Raw genomic sequence first — 20,229 nt, 5'->3', positions numbered from 1 at the left:
TGTGGTGTGTGTGTGTGGTGTGTGTGTATGTGTGTGGTGTGTGTGTGTGTGGTGTGTGTGGGGTGTGTGGTGTGTGGTGTGTGTGTGTGGTGTGTGTGGGGTGTGTGGTGTGTGGTGTGTGGTGTGTGTGTGTGGTGTGTGTGTGTGGTGTGTGTGTGTGTGGTGTGAGTGGTGTGTGTGTGTGTGGTGTGGTGTGTGTGGTGTGTGTGGTGTGTGTGTATGTGTGTGGTGTGTGTGTGGTGTGTGTGGGGTTGTGGTGTGTGGTGTGTGGTTTGTGTGTGTGGTGTGTGTGGGGTGTGTGGTGTGTGGTGTGTGGTGTGTGTGTGGGGTGTGTGTGTATGTCTGTGTGTGTGTGTGGTGTGGTATGTATGTGTGTATGTGTGTGTGTGTGGGGGGTGTGTGCCTGTGTGTGGTGTGTGTGTGTGTGTGTGTGTGTGGGGTGTGTGTGTATGTCTGTGTGTGTGTGTGGTGTGGTATGTATGTGTGTATGTGTGTGTGTGTGGGGGGTGTGTGCCTGTGTGTGGTGTGTGTGTGTGTGTGTGTGTGTGGTGTGTGTGTGTGGTATGTGTGTGTGTGTGTGCGGTGTGTGTGTGTGGTGTGTGGTGTGTGTGTGGGGTGTGTGTGGGGTGTGTGTGTATGTGTGTGTGTGGTGTGTGTGTGTGGTGTGTGTGGGGTGTGTGCATGTGTGTGTGTGTGGTGTGTGTGTGTGGTGTATGTGTGTGGTGTGTGGTGTGTGGTGTGTGTGTGTGATGTGTGTGTGTGGTGTGTGTGTGTGGTGTGTGTGTGTGTGGTGTGTGTGGGGTGTGTGTGTGTGTGGTGTGTGGTGTGTGTGTATGTGTGTGTGTGTGGTGTGTGTGGGGTGTGTGTGTGTGTGGTGTGGTGTATGTGTGTGGTGTGTGTGTGTGGGGGTGTGGGGTGTGTGTGGTGTGTGGTGTGTGGTGTGTGTGTGGTGTGTGTGTGTGGTGTGAGTGGGGTGTGTGTGTGTGGTGTGGTGTATGGTGTGTGTGTGTGTGGTGTGTGTGTGTGGTGTGTGTGTATGTGTGTGGTGTGTGTGTGTGTGGTGTGTGTGGGGTGTGTGGTGTGTGGTGTGTGTGTGTGGTGTGTGTGGGGTGTGTGGTGTGTGGTGTGTGGTGTGTGTGTGTGGTGTGTGTGTGTGGTGTGTGTGTGTGTGGTGTGAGTGGTGTGTGTGTGTGTGGTGTGGTGTGTGTGGTGTGTGTGGTGTGTGTGTATGTGTGTGGTGTGTGTGTGGTGTGTGTGGGGTTGTGGTGTGTGGTGTGTGGTTTGTGTGTGTGGTGTGTGTGTGGTGTGTGGTGTGTGGTGTGTGGTGTGTGTGTGGTGTGGTGTGTGTGGTGTGTGTGTATGTGTGTGGTGTGTGTGTGGTGTGTGTGGGGTGTGTGGTGTGTGGTGTGTGGTGTGTGTGTGGGGTGTGTGGGGTGTGTGGTGTGTGGTGTGTGTGGTGTGTGTGTGTGTGGTGTGTGTGTGTGTGGTGTGAGTGGGGTGTGTGTGTGTGTGGTGTGGTGTGTGTGGTGTGAGTGGGGTGTGTGTGTGTGTGGTGTGGTGTGTGTGTGTGGTGTGGTGTGTGGTGTGTGTGTGGTGTGTGTGTGTGATATGTGTGTGTGTGTGAGTATGTGTGTGCGCGTGTGTGTGTCTGTGCGGTGCGGACATGCAACTGAAGAGGCTGGAGGATACTGGATGTCCTGTTCTGTCACTCTGACGAATGCCCTTGACACAGAACCAGGAGCTTGATGTTCTCTTCAGTGACAGGGCTAGCAAGCCCCAGCCTCCTCCCACAACTCAGGCCACGCCTAAATATGGCCGCTCTGCCTTTTGCGTGGTTCCTGGGGTCAAACTCTGCTCTCCACAGAGCTTTTCCTCAGCCCGTCCTTTGTTCTTTGCTTTAGTGTGATAGGATGGTCTTGCTGTGCAGCCCAGGCTGGCCTTGAATTAAAAAAGAAATGACGTCGTGGCTTTAAGACATGTTAGACTGGGGCTGGAGAGATGGCTGAGTGGTTAAGAATGTGTGCTACTCGTGCAGAGGACCTGAGTTTGTTTCCCAGCACCCACATCAGGCAGTTTACATCAGCCTGTAATTCCAGCTCCAGGGATCCGATGCCCTCTTTTTTTTTTTTTTTTAAGATTTATTTAATGTTTATGAGTACACTGTAGCAGTCCTCAGACACACCAGAAGAGGGCACCAGATCCCATTACAGATGGTTGTGAGCCACCATGTGGTCACTGGGAATTGAACTCAGGACTTCTGGAAGAGCAGTCAGTGCTCTTAACCATTGAGCCATCTCTCCAGCTCTGATGCCCCCTTCTGAACTGCATATGTATACATAATTTGAAAATAAAAATGTCTCCAAAAAAAAAAGAACCCTTAGATTTAGAAGGGCCTGGTGCATATACTTGTAATCTCAGTACTTCAAACATGGAGGCAGGAGGATCAGGACCATAAAGTTACACGCAGATGCTTAATGAGTTTGGAGTTAGCAAAGGCTACTTAGCGAGTCCCTCCCTGTCAGGAAGGAGAGGAAGAAATACAGGCTGGAAGTGCTTAATGAGAGAAACCTGCTATGTGTAAGACCTTACGTTCAACCACCAGCACTGAGGGAGGGCATCTGGATATCAGGCCTGTCATCCCAGGTATCTGAAAGAACGAATCAGGAAGAACCCCAGATCAAGGCCTGCCTGGGCGCTAGAACAGGTCCGTGCCAGTCTGGGCAAGCTAATGAGGCTTTGTCTTGAAATTAAACTGAAGGGTGAAGGTGGGCAGAGGATAATACCCTGAGAGGTGCTCACCCAACATGCACTAGGCCTTCGAGTCAACCCCATTATTGGAAAGGGAGAGGAGGGCAGGGAAGTTTTAATGCCATATTGCTCTTTAATATGACCATAATTTTATCAACAGAGGAAAGTGTACATCCTTTGGTCTTTCTCAAAGAAAAAGCCTAATCCTTACTGATAAATGCATGGACAACACCATTGCATATAAACAAACATACTCTTAGACCGCATCACACATGCGTAGTGAACACACCTGACATCGGGGACAGTGACAAATTAACTTCTCAGGTTTCAGTCTAAGACCCCCACTTCAAAAAAGGAGTCTCTAAAAATGTTTAATACTACCCCTAGTAGACAGCTTCTACAAAGAAAACATGAGAGGGGCTGGGTGTGGAGCTTAATAGAGCTGTTGCTTCACATATACCCGAGTCTTGAGTTCAATCTCAACTGTGCTTGTGTGCGTGCATGCGTCTGTCTGTTTGTCTGTCTGTCTGTGTGATGGGGGGAGGGGGTCAGCTTAATCAGAGCAGAGAATGAACAACAAAAGGTTTAACCCACTTAAATTTCAGCACCCCATCCACCCTCAGAAATATGTGGACAGTAGCCACAAGAGGGCAGTAGAGGCAAATGTGGCACTTGATATCACTGCATAAAAACCGGGGAGCAATTGTAGCCAATTCCACCCCCACCCCCAAACTAGCTTTCTAAAACAGCAATGGCGTTGCTCATACACGACTTCATATTCTACATCATGCTTAACTTAAATTCTCCATCCTCACTTTCCGAATAATCTCCGTGAAAGCCAGACTTGGTGGCTCACATTTGTAATCCCCAGAGACAGGGGGGATCGTGAGTTTGAAGCTTGCTTGAGCTATGCAGAAAGATTATATCTCAAAAAAACATAAAATTTTAGAAAAAGATGAGAAAGTAAGTTCTTGGAAACACCAACTTATATAACGTGATGGAAAGAAAATTCCTGCCAGTCAATTTTATCATTTTATTAGTAGGAAAAGACCCAAAGTGCTGGTATGTGATAGAAATATTAGGGAAAATATCTGCAGGCAAATGAGATTGACCAGCAGGGCAAATGCTGGTCATGAAAAGCCGGCCAATTGCCACTGATCCTTGGATCTCACACAGAGGCGAGGACTTAGTTATTTATGAGGCAGAGCCTAGCGATTTATACCAGGCTGGCCTTGAAATCAGAGCTCTATCTGCCTTTGATTCCCAGGTGCTCACATATGGCTACCCCAAGGCTTTTCAGCAGACCAAAGGCTGGAGAGCACAGCTGTGGGGGCAGGAGTTGGGAAGGAAGGCAGGTAGGTGTCCACTCTGTAGTGGGACAGCAAGTGAATCAAGAGCTTGTCCATATTTGCACACCTGACTGACAAAATGGTAGGGTGATCAAACTCCCTAGGAAGAACGAGATGCCTGATGCTGAAAGAGACACTATATCCAGGCCTTGAAGGAGAAGGCATGTTTGCACATGTGTTTGTGTGCCTGTCTGGTGTGTGTGCACTTACGCATGCCAGGGGATAACCTTGGCTGTTGCTCTTGAGAACCATTTGTCTCAGAGTTTCTACTGCTGTGAGGAGGCACCACACCCACAGACACCCCACCCCACCTCTTTCTTTTTTTGTCTTTTTTCAAGACAGGGTTGCTCTGTTTAACAGCCCTGTCTGTCCTGGAACTTGCTTTTGTTGACCAGGCTGGCCTAAAACTTACAAGAGATCTATCTAGCTGCCTCTACCTCCTGAGTGCTGAGACCAAAAGTGTGCACCACCACAACTGGCACGCACAGCAATTCTTTTTTTTTTTTTTTTTTTTTTTTTTCCGGAGCTGAGGACCGAACCCAGGGCCTTGCACTTGCTAGGCATGCGCTCTACCACTGAGCTAAATCCCCAACCCCTCGCACAACAATTCTTAATTAGGAAAACACTTAATTAGGGCTGGCTTACAGTTTCAGAAGTTTAGGCAGACGTAGCACTTAGAGCCAGAGGCAGGCAGATCTTCCTGAGTTCAAGGTCAGCCTGGTCTATACTGTGAGTTTCAGGACAGCCAAAGCTACATAGTAAGATCTTGTCTTTAAAAAAAAAAAAAAACAACTTTAAAGACAATCTTTAGGGATATCCTAAGTCTATAATTTTATGTACTCTTATTTTTTTTTTATGTACTCTTATTAAGAAATATTTGTTGAACTAAGAAATAATTCCTGGGGTGGAAAGATGGTTCAGTGGTTAGAGTTCCTTGCAGAGGCCCCACACCAGGGAGCTCACAATCACCTGTAACTTCAGATCCAAGGAGTCGGATACCCCTGGCCTCTGCGGGTACCCACACTCACATATACACACGCTTAGACATAATGACTGAAACAATTCCCCCAGGGCATGGTGGCACAAACCTATAATCACAGCACAGATTCTGAACTCAGGCCCAAGAGAAGAAACAAAGCGAGATGCTGCTATCTCAAAGAAGCAGCCCAGGAGGGTAAGAGTCTTTAACCAAAGCACTAAGAAGAGGACAGATCTCTGTATGTTCAAGGCCAGCCCTGTTTACATAGTGAGTTCCCAGCCAGCCAGGGATATACAATGAGACCGTAGCTCTCAAAGTAAATAAAATAAGTAAATTCTCTTTTAGGATCTGTATATTCTACTCGGTAACATGATACATCTTTAAAGCTGCACCATTTCCTGCCCTCTCTTTCTGTTTTGATATTTCCTTCTGTTTATATATTAACTACATTTATTTTTGAAGTTGGTTCTCTTTCCACTGTGTGGGCTCCTGGGATCGGACCAAACTGCAGGAACCTTGACCTTGAAGGCTTCTCACGATGTAGCCCACACTGGCCTTGAACTCACTATGCAGTTCAGGCTAGCCTCAGACCCTCCTCCTCCTCCTCCCCCTCCTCCTTCCCTTCCTCTTCTCCCTTCTCTTCCTCTTCTTCCCCCTCCTGCCTCAGCTTCCTGGGGTACACTCAGTAGTACACCGTCACCCCAACCTCAAGTGTTCCCATTTCAAGGATGCATAGACAGAAGTGTGGACTAATCACTTTCTAAATAAGATTTAAATAAATCTGAAGGGCCTGTGTAAACGTGCACACTTTTACCTGTGGATTTTGTCATCCACCCTTACAGGTAAGATCAAATATACCTTGAATGTGCCAAAAAATTCACAAATTTATGAGCAAGACATTTATGACCAATACTTTGTATCCTGAAATCTTTTTAAATTTTTTTGAATTTATTTATTTTATTATATGAGTACAATGTAGCTGTGTTCAGACACACCAGAAGAGGACATCAAATCCCATTACAGATGGTTGTGAGACACCAGGGATTTACTGGAAATTAAACTTAGGACCTCTGGAAAAGCAGTAGGTGATCTTAACTGCTGAGCCATCTCTCCAGCTCCCTTAAATCTTAAAAAATACAAGAAAATAAACTCTCATTTTATATGTATGTGTGTTTTGCCCACACACATCGAAGAGCCAAGTACATGCAGAACCCACAGAGGACAGAAGAGGATATTGGATCCCCTGGGCCTGGAGTTATATACAGCTGCAAGCTGCCATGTGGATGCGGGGAATCAAACCTAACTCCTCAGAAAAGCAGCCAGTGTTCCTAACCACTGACCATCTCTCCAGCCCCTCTGCCTTTTAAATTTTAACACGTTTCATTTATTCAGTTTATCAGCCTTAACTGACCACCTACTATATACCAGGTGCTGCCCTGATCTGCTCACTGTTCAAGGCCTACGTTAGCAGACAGCAGCTGTGGGGCACTGGCCGGTCAAGCATAGGGAAGCCAGAAGTGAATACTGAAGCATTTACCCTTAAAGGTTACGCTCCAGGAAGCTGGACTGTGTACCATGTCAGCAGCAGCTTTCAAAGACTCCAGGGAGGGCATTGTCTGCACAGTTCAGTGGTGACATGTGTCTAAAACACAAAGGCCTGGGCTGGAACCCAAGCTCCACTTCAAAGGGCAAAGCCAACACACCATCCTAGAGGCAGGTGAGAAAATGTCTTCTGGGTAAAATAAGGGTTTCATTCTTTCCAGCAAACAGCTAGAATCCAAGTTTCTGTTTCTCTCCTGGTCTCTACCTAAGGTGGAGTCTCTGATATCTTCTCTGCAGCTGTTCTGCAGGTAGCTGACGGGTGCTTCTTCCACAGCGCAGGGTTAGGAAGGGTAGTGAAGAGAGAGCGAGAGCGCGAGAGCGCGTCGTGTCTCAAGTGAGCCAAAGGCATGGTTGGCCCCTGGGAAGTATTGATACTGGAGGGCAGTTAGCAGGAAGGAGCTGGAAGGGGTAAGTGCGAGTGCTTAGGTTAGCACTTTATAGTCCTTACAGACCTCATGTTTATGTGTCTTTAAAGTCCTGCCTTTGAGGTCAACCTGACCCAGAGTTGAGTCTCAGCTTTCTAGCACTCTTTAGACCAAATCTGAACACTACATTTACTTCTTTGGGGGTGGCTCTAAGAATCAAAAGATACAACATGCTGGGCTGCACAGTCCTAGAGCACTTGCCTAGCACACTGGAAGCCCTGGGCTTGCTGTCTGGTAGCAACATCAACACAGAGACACACACACACACACACACACACTCACACATAAACACACACACACAGAGACACACACATACATAGACACACAAGACACACCTAGACACACACAGACACACACAGAGAGACACACACAGTCACACATATACATAGACACACAAGACACACACACAGAGACACACATAGTCACACACATACATAGACACACAAGACACACACAGACGCACACAGAGAGACACACACATACATAGACACACAAGACACACACAGACGCACACAGAGAGACACACACATACATAGACACACAAGACACACATAGACACACACAGACACACACAGACACACACAGACACACACAGTCACACACAGACACACACAGTCACACACATTCATAGACACACAAGACACACACAGACGCACACACACAAGACACACACAGACACACACACACATAGACAGACACACACACATAGACACAGACACACACACACACAGACACACACACACACACACACACACACGAACGAATGTGTTTAAATGCCTATGGCACAGCACCTACAGAGCAGGTGGATGACAACTCCTCCTCCCTTACTGCCTCTTGTGAGTTAGGGACGGGCGTCTGCTACACCACACCAGTCAAGGCTTTCCCATGCACTGTAGGGAGACACAGCTGAACGAGTCCCGAATGTCAGCTCACTCACAGGAAACTGTGAGGACAGCTGTTACAGACACTGGCCACCATGCCCAGTTTTCACATGGGTGCCATAGACCTGAGATCCCAGGTCTCCCCATGCTTGCTCTCAAGTACTTTACCCACTGAGCCACCTCTCCGGCCTCAAACCTGGATTTCCACAATTACTATGTAACTTCCAGTCTGAAGTACTGACTGTACGAGTTTATAATTGTTTCATTATGAGAACACAGTTTTATAGAATTACAAAGAAATGTCATGTGAATTATAAACAGGATAAAGCATATTTACCTATTCTTAAATATTACATTATCTGGTTACCTTTGAAGACTGGGATGTTGACAGACTCCAAAAAGAAAAAAAAAAAAAAACCAAAACAAAAAAACCCACAAGGGACATTAAAGCACTGTTAAAGTTTACAGCCACCTGCCAGCAGGAGCCTTTAATCATCAAAGAGTTATTGTATACTTAATTCTCATGTCTGCTGTCTACATTCCAGTTCCCAGCACTGTTCTCAGACAAAAATTCTAGTCTGAGGAAAGCGCCAAGATTTTCTCCACCCATATTGCCATGTCTGAACAACTGCAGAGAAACCGTGTGTTCTGGGTTAGAATGCTCTGTGAGTGTGTGCAGGACAAAGGTTCTGTGAGCCCGGGACACTAGGCTACAGGGCCTACCTTATCAAACTACAACAGACCACAGAAGAACATGCCCTATGGAACCTGTGACCTGGCCTTTGCGATAGTGAATGGAGACCATTGCTATATATGGCTCTTTGCCTCTGCCTATCTGTGCTTCTCTGTGGTCCTGCATCTAGGCCAGTGAGTATCTAATGGGCAAGAAGTTCAAGTCCATTGCCAAGTCTGAAGCTGGCTGGGAAGGATGGATAGACAGCCCATGCAGTGAACTGGAGTTGATCAGGGAGGGAGAGCGTCCAAAGAGGGAATCAAGCGTCTCAAACACTAAGAGTTGGCTCAGCCTAAATCAGGAGTCCAGGTTTATATAATGGGTGGTCTCAGGGTCTGTGTCAGCGGCCATGCCCCTGTGGAGCCTTGCACTGCTGATACATTGGTTGTTTTGAACAAATAACATGGCTACCAGATTACTGAGTCCTGAAAGTGAGGAAGCACAGTCTCAGAGAGGCTCACACACTGGGATGGAAATGTTGCCCCAGGAAGACCTCTTGGCAGCAGTGAGTCTTCACCCTTATCTACCAGGACAGGCGCGGGGAGGAGGCTCATGAGTCTGCCTGTGAGGCAATGGTTGTTTGTTTCAACTTCCTGAGAAGGGCCTGTCTGGTAACCTCAGGGCACACACAGCTATCAAGGCAGTCGAGAGCCCAGCCTCTCCTGCCTTTGTCATACCAGACTGAAATGAAAGAAACTTTCAAGGTCTTCCTAACGTATTCCTGGGATCCTTATGACTCTTTGATTTCTTAGAAAGTAATCTAAAAACGCATCCCTCTTGCCTCCAATAGCCTCCTCCTGGGCATGGCGAGTGGTAATGGGTCAGACACATCCAGTGAGGGTAGGAAGTGTCCATCAGTTTGCTTCCTGAACATGAGCATAGGCGTCTGTGCCAGAGCAGGCTTCGTCCTGTGGGGAGGTGGGGTGGTGCTATGTGCCTGGGGAAAAACAATCAAGGGATGCAGAAGTAAAAGGGCCACCATCTTGGCTCTGTGGGTCCCTGTGTCAGGTGGGTTTGGAGAGGCCGCAGCTTGGGATCTCAGACTCAGTGTATACAAGAACTGTGGTCCAGGATCAAGGATGTGTACCTGGCCTTACTTTATTTATGGACCATGGCAACCCCCATCATCCACCATTTTTGCAAACTGTGGTGCAAACAGAGAAAGGGTGGAAGGAAACTGGGACTTCAACTGCAGCAGAAATGCTGTTTCCAGTCTCTGAAATCCACGACACTTCAGTCCTCCACTTGAGCTGATTGTACGTTTTCATGAAATTAATTCATGTTAGCGGAAGGTACAGACTTCCCGGGACTGCACACAAACCCACCCAAACAGTGGTTTTACACATAGATGGTTCTGGTGATAAGTCTCAGAGACCTTTATATAAGGAGGCTTTGCTTAAAGCTTAAAATGTTACTAGCTTTACTCTTCCAGTGGCTGTTCAAAGATGCAGTATCAACCATCTAGTTTTGAAAGCAGCAAACGTCACCATCAACCAAGGTCATGATGGCTCGTCCGGTTGTGAAATGTGAAGTTGAGGAGAGGTCCCCATTCTAAGTCGATCCTGTAGACTTCCAGGTTAGCTTGTGCTATGCCTGAGACCGCGTCTCAAGTGAACAAGCAAACAAAAGAGAACAGAACCCTGAAGCCAGCCTTCTCCCCCTGCCATTCTCTCAGGGGTCAGTACAGTGACCCTGCCTCAGAGAAGCCACCTGCGCGCTGCACATCCTGTCCGGGCGTTGGTGGCTGCCGCTGGCTTACCTGCTGCAGTCGTACACCACTGTCTGGAGGCTGCCCCACTCCGTTACTATACACTTCACTCTTTGCCACCTCATGCCTGGATTTCATGGACATTGTGACAAAGGGATAATTTGATTGAATTCTAATATATCTTTCTTATTTTTCTGGTGTTGGGATTGAACTCACGGCCTTGAGCATGCCAGGTAAGCTGTACAATTGAGCCCTCAGCCCATGACTGGATTCTCACAGTCAGTACCTGGCTTTTGTCTAACTTAATAGCTAGGGAGGCTATTATCAGGCCTCCATCCCAAGGCCCCCAGCATGCTCTGCTGGCTCACCATAGCTGACTATATTTGGAACCAAGCACAAGCCACATGAACACTGCCAAGGGCTCCTGAGTGCATACTGAAGTTACAGAACACTGCAGAGCTACCCCAAGTGACCTCCAGTTGGAAGACTCCTCAGAAGTTCCTTACAATACAGAACAGAAGCCACAAAAACTAACATCCAGTTGGCTTAGGAACTGGAGGTGCTAAGAGTCTGGGCCTGAACAGCAGTTGTGGGGACCCCTGGGGATCAAAGTAAAGGCAAGCCTGGGTCTGAACACACGGCTGGTCCAGAACTGTCAGAACAAGGGCACGCTGTTGACAGGAATCTGCAGACAGGCTACAGCTCCAACTACTTACAAACATGCAGTGATAGGGGGTAAATGGACTCAACATGGAAATAAAAAAACAAAAACAAAACAATGACAACAAACGGGCTCTTACACGGACACGACAGGTGGTTAGGTGTGGGAGCACGTGCCTGTATTGCCAGCACTGGGAAGGCAGAGTGAGGGGGACCAGGAGTTCAAGCCTAGCCTCATCCCCATAGCAAGACGCCAAGCGAGTCTCTGTGGAGCCAGGGGTGGTGGCTCAACACTTAATCCCAATACTCTGACGGATAAGGCCGGTAGATGTGTCAGTGTGAGTTCAAGGTTAGTCTAGGCCAGCCTGGGCTACACAGAGAGGTACAGGCCAGCAAGCGGCACCTTTAAATTTGAATCCAGGTTTGTGGATTATGGATTGAATAATTAATGGGAAAGAGACAGGCTTCCCAGCTTGCTAGTGATCATTAGCCTTAAATTAGCAACTTCTGCAATGCAGTTAGGACATTTTACAGAAAGGTTCTTATTTAAATCCAGAACGCAGGGACTAGGATGGTGGCTCAAACCTGATGAGCCCTGGGACCCACACAGTGGAGGACGAGAGCTACTGATTCCTGCAAGCTATTCTTACACACACACACACACACACACACACACACACATACACACACACACAAACACACACAACACAGCATGCACACACTCATACCCTGTATCTGCCCAGAGTATCCTTCCCAAGAGAAGCACTGACGCCTCTATCCTCCTCACTCCTCTGCACACAGTAGGACACACTGCTATTTTCTGCAGTCTTAAAAGAACAAAAAGTACAGTTCCACTTCCTTTATCAAACTGAGTGTCCTCCTAAACTGAGCGCATCTGGACAGACATCAGACCTGCCACCCTTCCTTCTCCCCTTTGTCTAGACACAGTGTTTGGATCACCCCAAGCTCTGAGCTCCATGAGGAAAGGACCTGGGCGTTCACCTCCACATCACCAGTTCCTGAGCACCATCCTGTTGCTCGGGGAGGCTTTGAAGTCCTTCCCCACAGCTTTGCTGGGTAAAGTGCTTTCCTATGTAAGGTAACTTACACAGTAAGAACGACCATGTGCCTGTGTCTCTGCTGTGTCACTGTTTTCTTAAAGCTGGTTGATGCAAACCGTGAATGTTACCTGAATCGGCAGTTGAAGAAGAAGGGAAAGGATGGGGTTCCAGAGAACTCAGAGAGGTGCTGTCGCTTCCCTGGCTGGCTCCCTGGGATGCTTCATAACCCATGGAGTCACACACCATAGGTAGATCCAAGGTACAGCTCTCTTCGGACAGGCTGCTGGGCGTGGCTGCCTGGGAGTCCATAGGCCTGTGAGGGAGGTAAAACAGCTCCATGTCGCAGGCTCCATGCAGTAGGAGTTTCACAAAGCACAGCCCGAGGAGGCCAGAAGAGCAGCTACTCTCTTCCCCTAAGTCATAGTTTTTCTTCCCCTCTCCTTTGATCCAGTGTTTGGGTACCAAGTTCCCTTAATGTGAGACTCCCACTTGAGAAAAAAAAATCAATCCTAATTTCAGCTGGGGGCCAGGCATAATGGCAAATATCTATAATCCCAACACTCAAGAGGCTGACCCAGGAGGCTCTAGGGACACAGAGGTGAACAGTCACCACACGTCCTTCAGAGTCTGGGGAGACCCAAACAGAAACCAGCTGTGTTGACTCTGAATTTAGACAAGGAAGACTAGAAATGGAGGTGGGCTCTAGGAAGACATTACCCCCACCCCAGGGCTGCTGGGAAGGCATGACCATGGCTAAAGGAAAGCCAGTTTAATGGGAGAGGAGGGAGCAACGAGAACACAGTGCATGTATGAAGAGGCAAGGATGAAACATGTTACTCCCTGTGCTAATGCAAAAAAATAAGGAAAGGAATAATAACCAGCTTAAGCCAGGCCTGGTGTTACAGGCACAGAATTGAAAGTACTTAGGAGACGGAAGCAGGAGAGCCAGCCTGGACCCTTAGAGGAGTCCCTGCCTCAGAATTAAAAAATAAAATAAAACCAAAGGCTGAGGGGCAAGAGCCATGTGAGACCCACATCATCACGGGGCACTGGGAGTTTAAAATGAGCATCAAAGACCTCTTATGTTAGGTGTGGTTGCTCATGTCTGTAACCCCAGCACTCAGGCATCACCTATGCTAGGTGCAGATGGGGATCTACAGGACTGAGGGCACTACATGAACATGGTACGCAGACACACATGAAACACACATAAAGACAAATTCAAACACCCATGTACATAAAAAGAAATCAAATTGAAAAAACAAAGACAAATCAACCAACCAATAAACAAACCAACAATGAACCCCAAGAAAATCCCAGTGTTTCCCTTCCAGGGTCTTGAATCTGGATTCTACAGGAGAAGTCCCTTGCAGTACACCCGCTCCTGCCCACATCTCTCATGAGTTGCAGACAGCAATCAGCTTTTTTATGATAGTACCCAATGCTAGGGTTGCCGCCTTGCACCATCCAGACGTGTAGATGCACAGTTGTGCTTACACACTTCATAGCTGGAAAGCAGATGGGCTGACAGGACTGGAGCTGGCTCAATACTGGCAGCAGGCAATCCCATGAGCGACAGACACCCATACCCTACAGTAGTCTAGGTAACAGAGCTTCTATGAACTATGCCAAAGTCCTATGAGTTAAGACTAAAGGGAAGATTAAGAACACAGATAAGAACTAAAAGGAGGCCAGAACTTAACAATGGAATAAACAGGGAAATTGGTTAAGGAGGAAGCGAACTAGAAGAGACAGTTTGGATGCCACTGCTGTCAATGGACTTAGAGAAGATGAGGAATGGGTTTGGAATTTCTTCAAGTCAAGGAATACTATACAGCTGTTAAAATGGTAGAACACAACAGAGAATAAATTAAAAGAACTTGAAAGATCTCAAAGACATATGTTTAATGAAGGAGGCAATTTCAGAATAATACGAGCGGTGTAATAAGGCGAACTCACATTTGTCAACAGTATAGTAGATTCGACCCCTACACCAAGTGCTTCACCGGCAACAGCCCCATTCCTGCTGCAGATAATCCTATCTTTACACTTTAAAAAGCTGCTCCCAAATGAAAGAGCCCAGCTCGAAGGCCTTCAGTCGCTCATGTCTGAGCAGCCTCAGTGCTATAACCTTGATCAGGCAAAGCCAGCAAGTATAGAAAACAAATCAACACTGACGCCTGGCCAGGTCCTTGTTTGAGGACATCCAGTCACATGCTGCAGACACTTGCTCAGGCAGAGGATCAGCCAAGGTATCAGCTGAGCACTTCTAAAAGGAGTGGAAAGATAAGGTTTCCAAAAAACAGAACATCCCGTCTCTCTGCGGGCGCTCTAACAGCTAAGCAAGTTTGGAGCTTCAGCAGGACCTCTGCAAGGCACCTCTGGCTTCCGCTTCCGTTATGTAACCCTGCACTGGAGGCCTGTGGAAGGGAGCGAAGAGGTCATGGATGAGCCCAGTATATTCTGCTTGCCTTCAAAGGAGGCTTGAAAGAACATCAAACTGAAGGTCACTGATGAAAAGAATCCCTGAGGTGATAATCTTGCTTTGCATTTTGGATCACTTAAATGCCCAAAACCCCAGACTGGGCACTGGACCAAAAGGAAACAAAAAAAATTGTGCTGAAAAGCAGAATCCTTTGCACCATAAAATAAGCAGCTGCACATGTTCTTCTAAACATACTGTCTGAGAGTCGGCGAATGGGTCAGGAGAAAACGATGAGACAGGGGGAACTGGGGGATCGAACCCAGGTCCTCAAGCACACAAACCAAGGGCTTGCCTTACCACTAAACTATTCACATAGTTTCTATTCTGAAAGAAAAAGAAAGAAGGACAAGGGGAAAGGCAGCACAACAATATCCACTGTCACATCACAAGAAACACACAGTCCTGAGTCACAGACACAAACGGAACATCTAGCAGTGTACACGATGGAGCCAGCTCCAGAGACAGACTGGGGTAGGGGCAGGTGGTGGGCGGAGCGATGCTCGGGACTGTGTTCCTCAGAACAGTTAGTTTTCTTTGGGGTGGGGAGAACAGTCCAAGTTGCACAGCTCCGCTAATGTACAAAACAGACTGTAGTTTACACTTTAGATTTTAAGGAAACATCAAGGTTACTAAGACTGCTGTTTAAAATTATAATAGACCCCTGGTAGCCCACGCCTTTAATCCCAGCAGAGGCAGGAGAATCTATCTGTAAATTCGAGGCCAGCCTGATCTACGTAGTGAGTGAATTCCAGGAAAACCAGGGATATGTCGAGAGACCTTGTCTCAAACAAAACAAAAACTTAAAACACCGAAATAGATAATTAAATAGAAGTTATCCTGATCTCGACTACTAATTCCAGAGCCAGGTAGAAGAACGCAGTGGGCGGAGCTTGGAGCGGAGGGGCGGGGCGGGGCGCGTGCCGGGGAAACCCGTGGAATAAACTCTGCGCTCCTCCCTTCCCTCCTCGCTTCCTTGCTCCCTTCTCACGCCCTCCAGGACTGAACTAAAACCCGCAACCATTCCTCAGAACCCGGGTCACTCACCGGCCTGACCGCAAGAGCCCGGAACCGGAAGCGTCGGCTCCATCTTTGTTATGGAAAAAGCGAGGTTTCAAAGGAAGTCGTTGAACCGGTATTTGCTAGGGCCAGAAAAGAGCAAAGCAAGGCAGCTGCGGCCATATTAACTGAGGGCATTTGCCTGCCCCACCCTACCCCTCCCTACAACACACAAGTCATCTGGGATATCTAGTTGCTCTAAGTGCTGTTGTTAGACACCAAAGAAACTGGGAAACTGTTAACATGCAAAGTCTCTTAAAAAGGACTAAGACGAAAGGACTAAGAGTGTACTTGCTTTGGAAGTACACTCTAAACCCGAGGCCTGGTGGGCAGGACGATCAGGAGCTTCAGGCTAGCAAAATTCTCTCAAAGCATTAAAAAATATTTTAATCATTTCATGGGTTCTATTCGGGCTAAAATTTCAGGACCACACAAAAGGAGGACTGACTGTTGAGAGATAAAATTTGAAGGGCTGGGGATACAGCGTAGCATGGTGTCTGGATAGGTGAAGTCCAAAATTCCACTCCTCGCAAGAAAGGACACAATCAGAACAAACTCAGCCTAGAGCTAGAGGAGAGTTCTAGAGCAGCATGGGTCTGCTTATGGGGAGATGTGACTGAGAGAAATGGAAACAGAATGAAAAGCCCAAGTTCTAGAGTATTGTCTTTATAGGTTTAAAAGGAGGAGATTGTCTTAACCAGAACTATGGAAGAAGCAAACTTGTTTCTAAGTTCATTTAAGTGACAGTTAGCACAAATGATTCCACTCCAGTTTGATGCTGTCCACTGTGCCTACTACTGTAAAAAGCTAGTCTAAACCAATTCTGTTTAACTAGGCTGAGGACTGTTTTCTCCCCACCATATTCTTGAAGGGGTCCTATATATTCAGTCTCCTCTAGATACCTTTGGATGAGACCCCACACATCAGGAGTCCTGCAAGATAGAGGAATGTCTTTAAAAATAGTACTTGAGGGGCTAGAGAGATGGCTTAGCAGTGAAGAGCATGGGCTGCTCGTCCCAAGGACCTAGGTTTAGTTCCCAGCATTTACATGACATTTAACAACCTTTTCTAAACCCAGTTCCGGAGAAGGCAGTGAATGTCCTTTTGTAGCCTCCGAAGGCACCAGGCACACACATGGTGCAAAACACCCATAAAGCTTAAAAAGTAATTAAAAAAAATTTAAACATAGTGTTTGAGCCAGTGATAGTGATAAATGTCTTTATAATTTATTGCTCAAGTGGCTGAAACAGGCTGTTCTCTGTGAGTTCAAGACCATTTTAGTCTAATTATCTATTCCAGGTCAGCCAGAGATAGATAGATAGATAGATATTGAAAAAGGCAAATAGGGCTTAAGGTTTGGCCGTTTCAAATACTGTGGAAATGTGTGCACACGTGTCTTAGTTTGGGTTTCCACTGCTGTGAAGAGTGAAGAGACACCATGACCAAGGCAACTCTTATACGGGACAACATTTGGGGCTGGCTTACTCTGTCAGAGGTTCAGTCATGGTAGTGTGTAGGCAGTCATGGTGCTGGAGAAGGAGCTGAGAGTTCTACATCTTGATCTTGAGGCTGCCTGAAGAGACTAGTTTCCAGGCAGCAAAGAGGAGGGTCTAAAAGCCCACTCCAACAATGACACACATCCTCCAACAAGGCCACACCCACTCCAACAAGGCCACACCCACTCCAACAAGGCCACATCTAAGGCCACTCCCTGGGCTAAGCATATTCAAACCACCACATATAAATCTCTCATCATTCCGCAGGGCTCCACCTACACACTGATTATATGTTTCTTTTAAATTCCCCATGCTTGTTCCTTCTCACCCTGAGTTTTTCTTCATCACAGCTTCACTCCTTTGGAACATTCTTTTCTACTTTCTGGTTCTTGTAATATATTCAGATCTCAGCTTTGCAGAGTTCTCCCTTCAGGAACCTCCCCCGACTTGTCAAATAGGAGTTGCCTGTTCCTCCCAGGAGACCTCACTTTCTACTTATCTCTTTAAATCCTTTTGCTCTTCCTTCTCTTCCCACAAAAAAAAAAAAAATGGTAGCTGTCTCAAGGGCAAGGACCAGGTCTGTGTTTTGCATATTTCCATCCGGATCCCAGTTCAATGACCCAGGTTAAAGTGCTGCTCTGGTCACATTCCCCACCCACACCTAACTCAACAATCACACCCAAACATGGCTTTACTCCCTGTAATCAGTGAAGCAAAACTCAGAGTCCTTGCCTTTTGCCGTTATCTCATTCGTTTGGTAAACAGTTCATGAGTCTACTTACGAGTTTTGGTGTCGTTTTTTTCCATGATGAAGGTTGTTTTTCCAATGGAGCTTCCTGGAGCAAAGTTCTGAGATCTCAATAACTTTGTTTAGCCTGTAGCCTGCTCCTGACCATCCTCTTTTATCACTTTCTGGGCACAAGAAGTTAAAAACTGACTGAAGCAGCCACCAAAGCAGCATCTTAAGTTGGATACAGTTCATGTCCCAGCACTCAAAAGGCTAAAGTGGGAGAAGGACTTGAGTCTGCCCTAGAGCATCCCATCTCCAAACAGAAAAGGGAAAACAACAAATCTTTTTTTTTTCTCTTTTTTCTTTTTTTCGGAGCTGGGGACTGAACCCAGGGCCTTGTGCTTGCTAGGCAAGCGCTCTACCACTGAGCTAAATCCCCAACCCCGAAAACAACAAATCTTAATCAGCAAAATACAGCACGTTAGTAAGTGTGGTGGTGTGCGCCTATAATCCACATTTAGAAGGCTGAAGCAAGAGGATTGTGAGCTCCAGGCCAGCCTGGGCCACACCGTGAGAGTGGTGTAGTTGTGAGACACCATGTGGGTGCTGGGAATCAAATTTAGGTCCTCAGCAAGAGCAGCCAGTGCTCTTAACAACTGAACCACTTCTCCAGGCCTGACTCTCTGTTCTCTTACCATTGATGATGTACAGGCTTCATAGCTGACTCGCATCACAATTTTGTATTCGTGTGGTTTATAATTTTATTTTTAACTATTTTAATTTATTATGTGTATGTGAGGATGGCTCTGTACACTTGAGTACAGCGCCTGAGAAGGTCAGCAGACAGCATCAGGTGCTCCGGAACTGGAGTGAGCTGCCCGATGCAGGCTCTGGGAAGTGGACTTAGATCCTCCCACAGAGCAGTACATGGTCTTGACAACTGAGTCATCTCTCCAGCTCCTATATTTATGTTTTATGATTAAATCTATGCTGTCAGGTAAGCCACCTACCTCACCCAAATGTCCTTCAGCAGGAGGGAAAGAATCATTTAGTGAAAGAACAAAATAGCGATTTTCAAAACAGGTTGAGGCCCTTTGAAATTACTTTATCTCTGTGTCATGTTGAACTTTGACCTACCGATCACTGTCATTTGGGAAATTATCCTTCTGAAAGGGGAAAGAAAACATCACTAAAGTTCAAGGGTTAAGTAATAATGAATCTGAAAACATACCATTGCTGTTGCAACGGTACTCTAAAGATACAATTAGATAATTAGTTGGCGCTTAAACGTCTATCAAAGAGACTACAAAGTTCCCAAGTAAACGCATTTATATGCAAGTGTAATTCAAGTTTCATTTCCCAGTAACTTCTCAGTACCTAGTGTCAGAGCCACTCTGTCAGCTGCACTTAAGTATTTACAAATAACAGACGGTTGGGCTGTAAGAATGAGGAGCATTACTGACAACCTGCTCTGAAAACATTCTGCAATGGCTGAAGCTACAGTTCATTTCCTGGCACCCGGGTTGTGAGAACACAGTAAATAGAAAGATAGTTGCAGATTCTGACAGTCAAGAACTGATTATCAACTTGACAGGATGTGGAATCATCAAGGAGACAAGCCCCTCGGTGTGTCTGGGAGGGAGTTTCTATTCTGATTAGTGGGGGTGGGAAGACCCACCTTAGCTGTGTGGCGTTCCGTGGGCTGAAGTCATAAGCTGAACATAAACAAGAAGTTGAGCGAGCATCCCTCACTCTCTGCTTCCTGCATCCTGTACCCACTACCGTGCTTTCCCAACTGTGCTGAACTGGAAACTGGGGACTGTCAGTCAAAATAAATCTGTCCTCCCTTAATTTGTGTCTTATCAAATTTTGTCACAGAAACAAAAAATAATGAATACAATGATGCTAGAGGCAGACATATCTAATCCATGGACCGGAGCCACCTTCAGCTGTTGACATTGAAGAGAAAAGCAAGAAGTGCCTTGGACATGGAGTTGAGGCATCCAGCAAGAACTCTGGCTCTCTTACTGACAACTGTGTGACTGTAGTGACTGAACCTCTCCGAGCCTTACGTTTACCATCTGAAAGAAAAGTACGATTAAATTCTGGGACTACAGGTTGGGGATTTAGCTCAGTGGTAGAGCGCTTGCCTAGCAAGCGCAAGGCCCTGGGTTCGGTCCTCAGCTCCGAAAAAAAGAAAAAAAAATCTGGGACTATATCTTCTACACACATAACCCTTGCTGGTACCGAATTCAGACCTACATAGATTTAGTATTGTGGAATTACCAGAGGTCGTAAGCCTCTCTAAATTGCACG

At 46.8% G+C, this 20,229-nt stretch overlaps 1 protein-coding gene across 4 annotated transcripts in view; it reads right to left on the bottom strand.

Annotated features, from left to right (window-relative positions):
- Positions 1–15,815, bottom strand: part of Shld1 (shieldin complex subunit 1) — a 70,663-nt gene extending 54,848 nt beyond the window's left edge. The window contains exons 1-2 of one of the 4 annotated variants that reach the window (XM_039106576.2): positions 15,676–15,815; positions 12,275–12,459 (exon numbers count right to left, since the gene is read on the bottom strand). In XM_039106576.2, coding sequence (XP_038962504.1) covers positions 12,275–12,455 — 181 coding nt within the window. In that variant the 5' untranslated portion in view covers positions 12,456–12,459; positions 15,676–15,815. Of the gene's footprint in view, positions 1–12,274; positions 12,460–14,105 lie in introns of all 4 variants that reach the window. The other 3 variants (NM_001399552.1, XM_008762239.4, XM_063284550.1) reach the window with 3 other exon arrangements.
- Between the last annotated feature and the right edge of the window lie 4,414 nt (positions 15,816–20,229).

Source organism: Rattus norvegicus, chromosome 3 (assembly GCF_036323735.1).
Source record: "Rattus norvegicus strain BN/NHsdMcwi chromosome 3, GRCr8, whole genome shotgun sequence".
NCBI lineage: Eukaryota > Metazoa > Chordata > Mammalia > Rodentia > Muridae > Rattus > Rattus norvegicus.
Note: the sequence above shows the minus strand (reverse complement) of the source record. Positions and strands in the feature narration are given on the sequence as shown.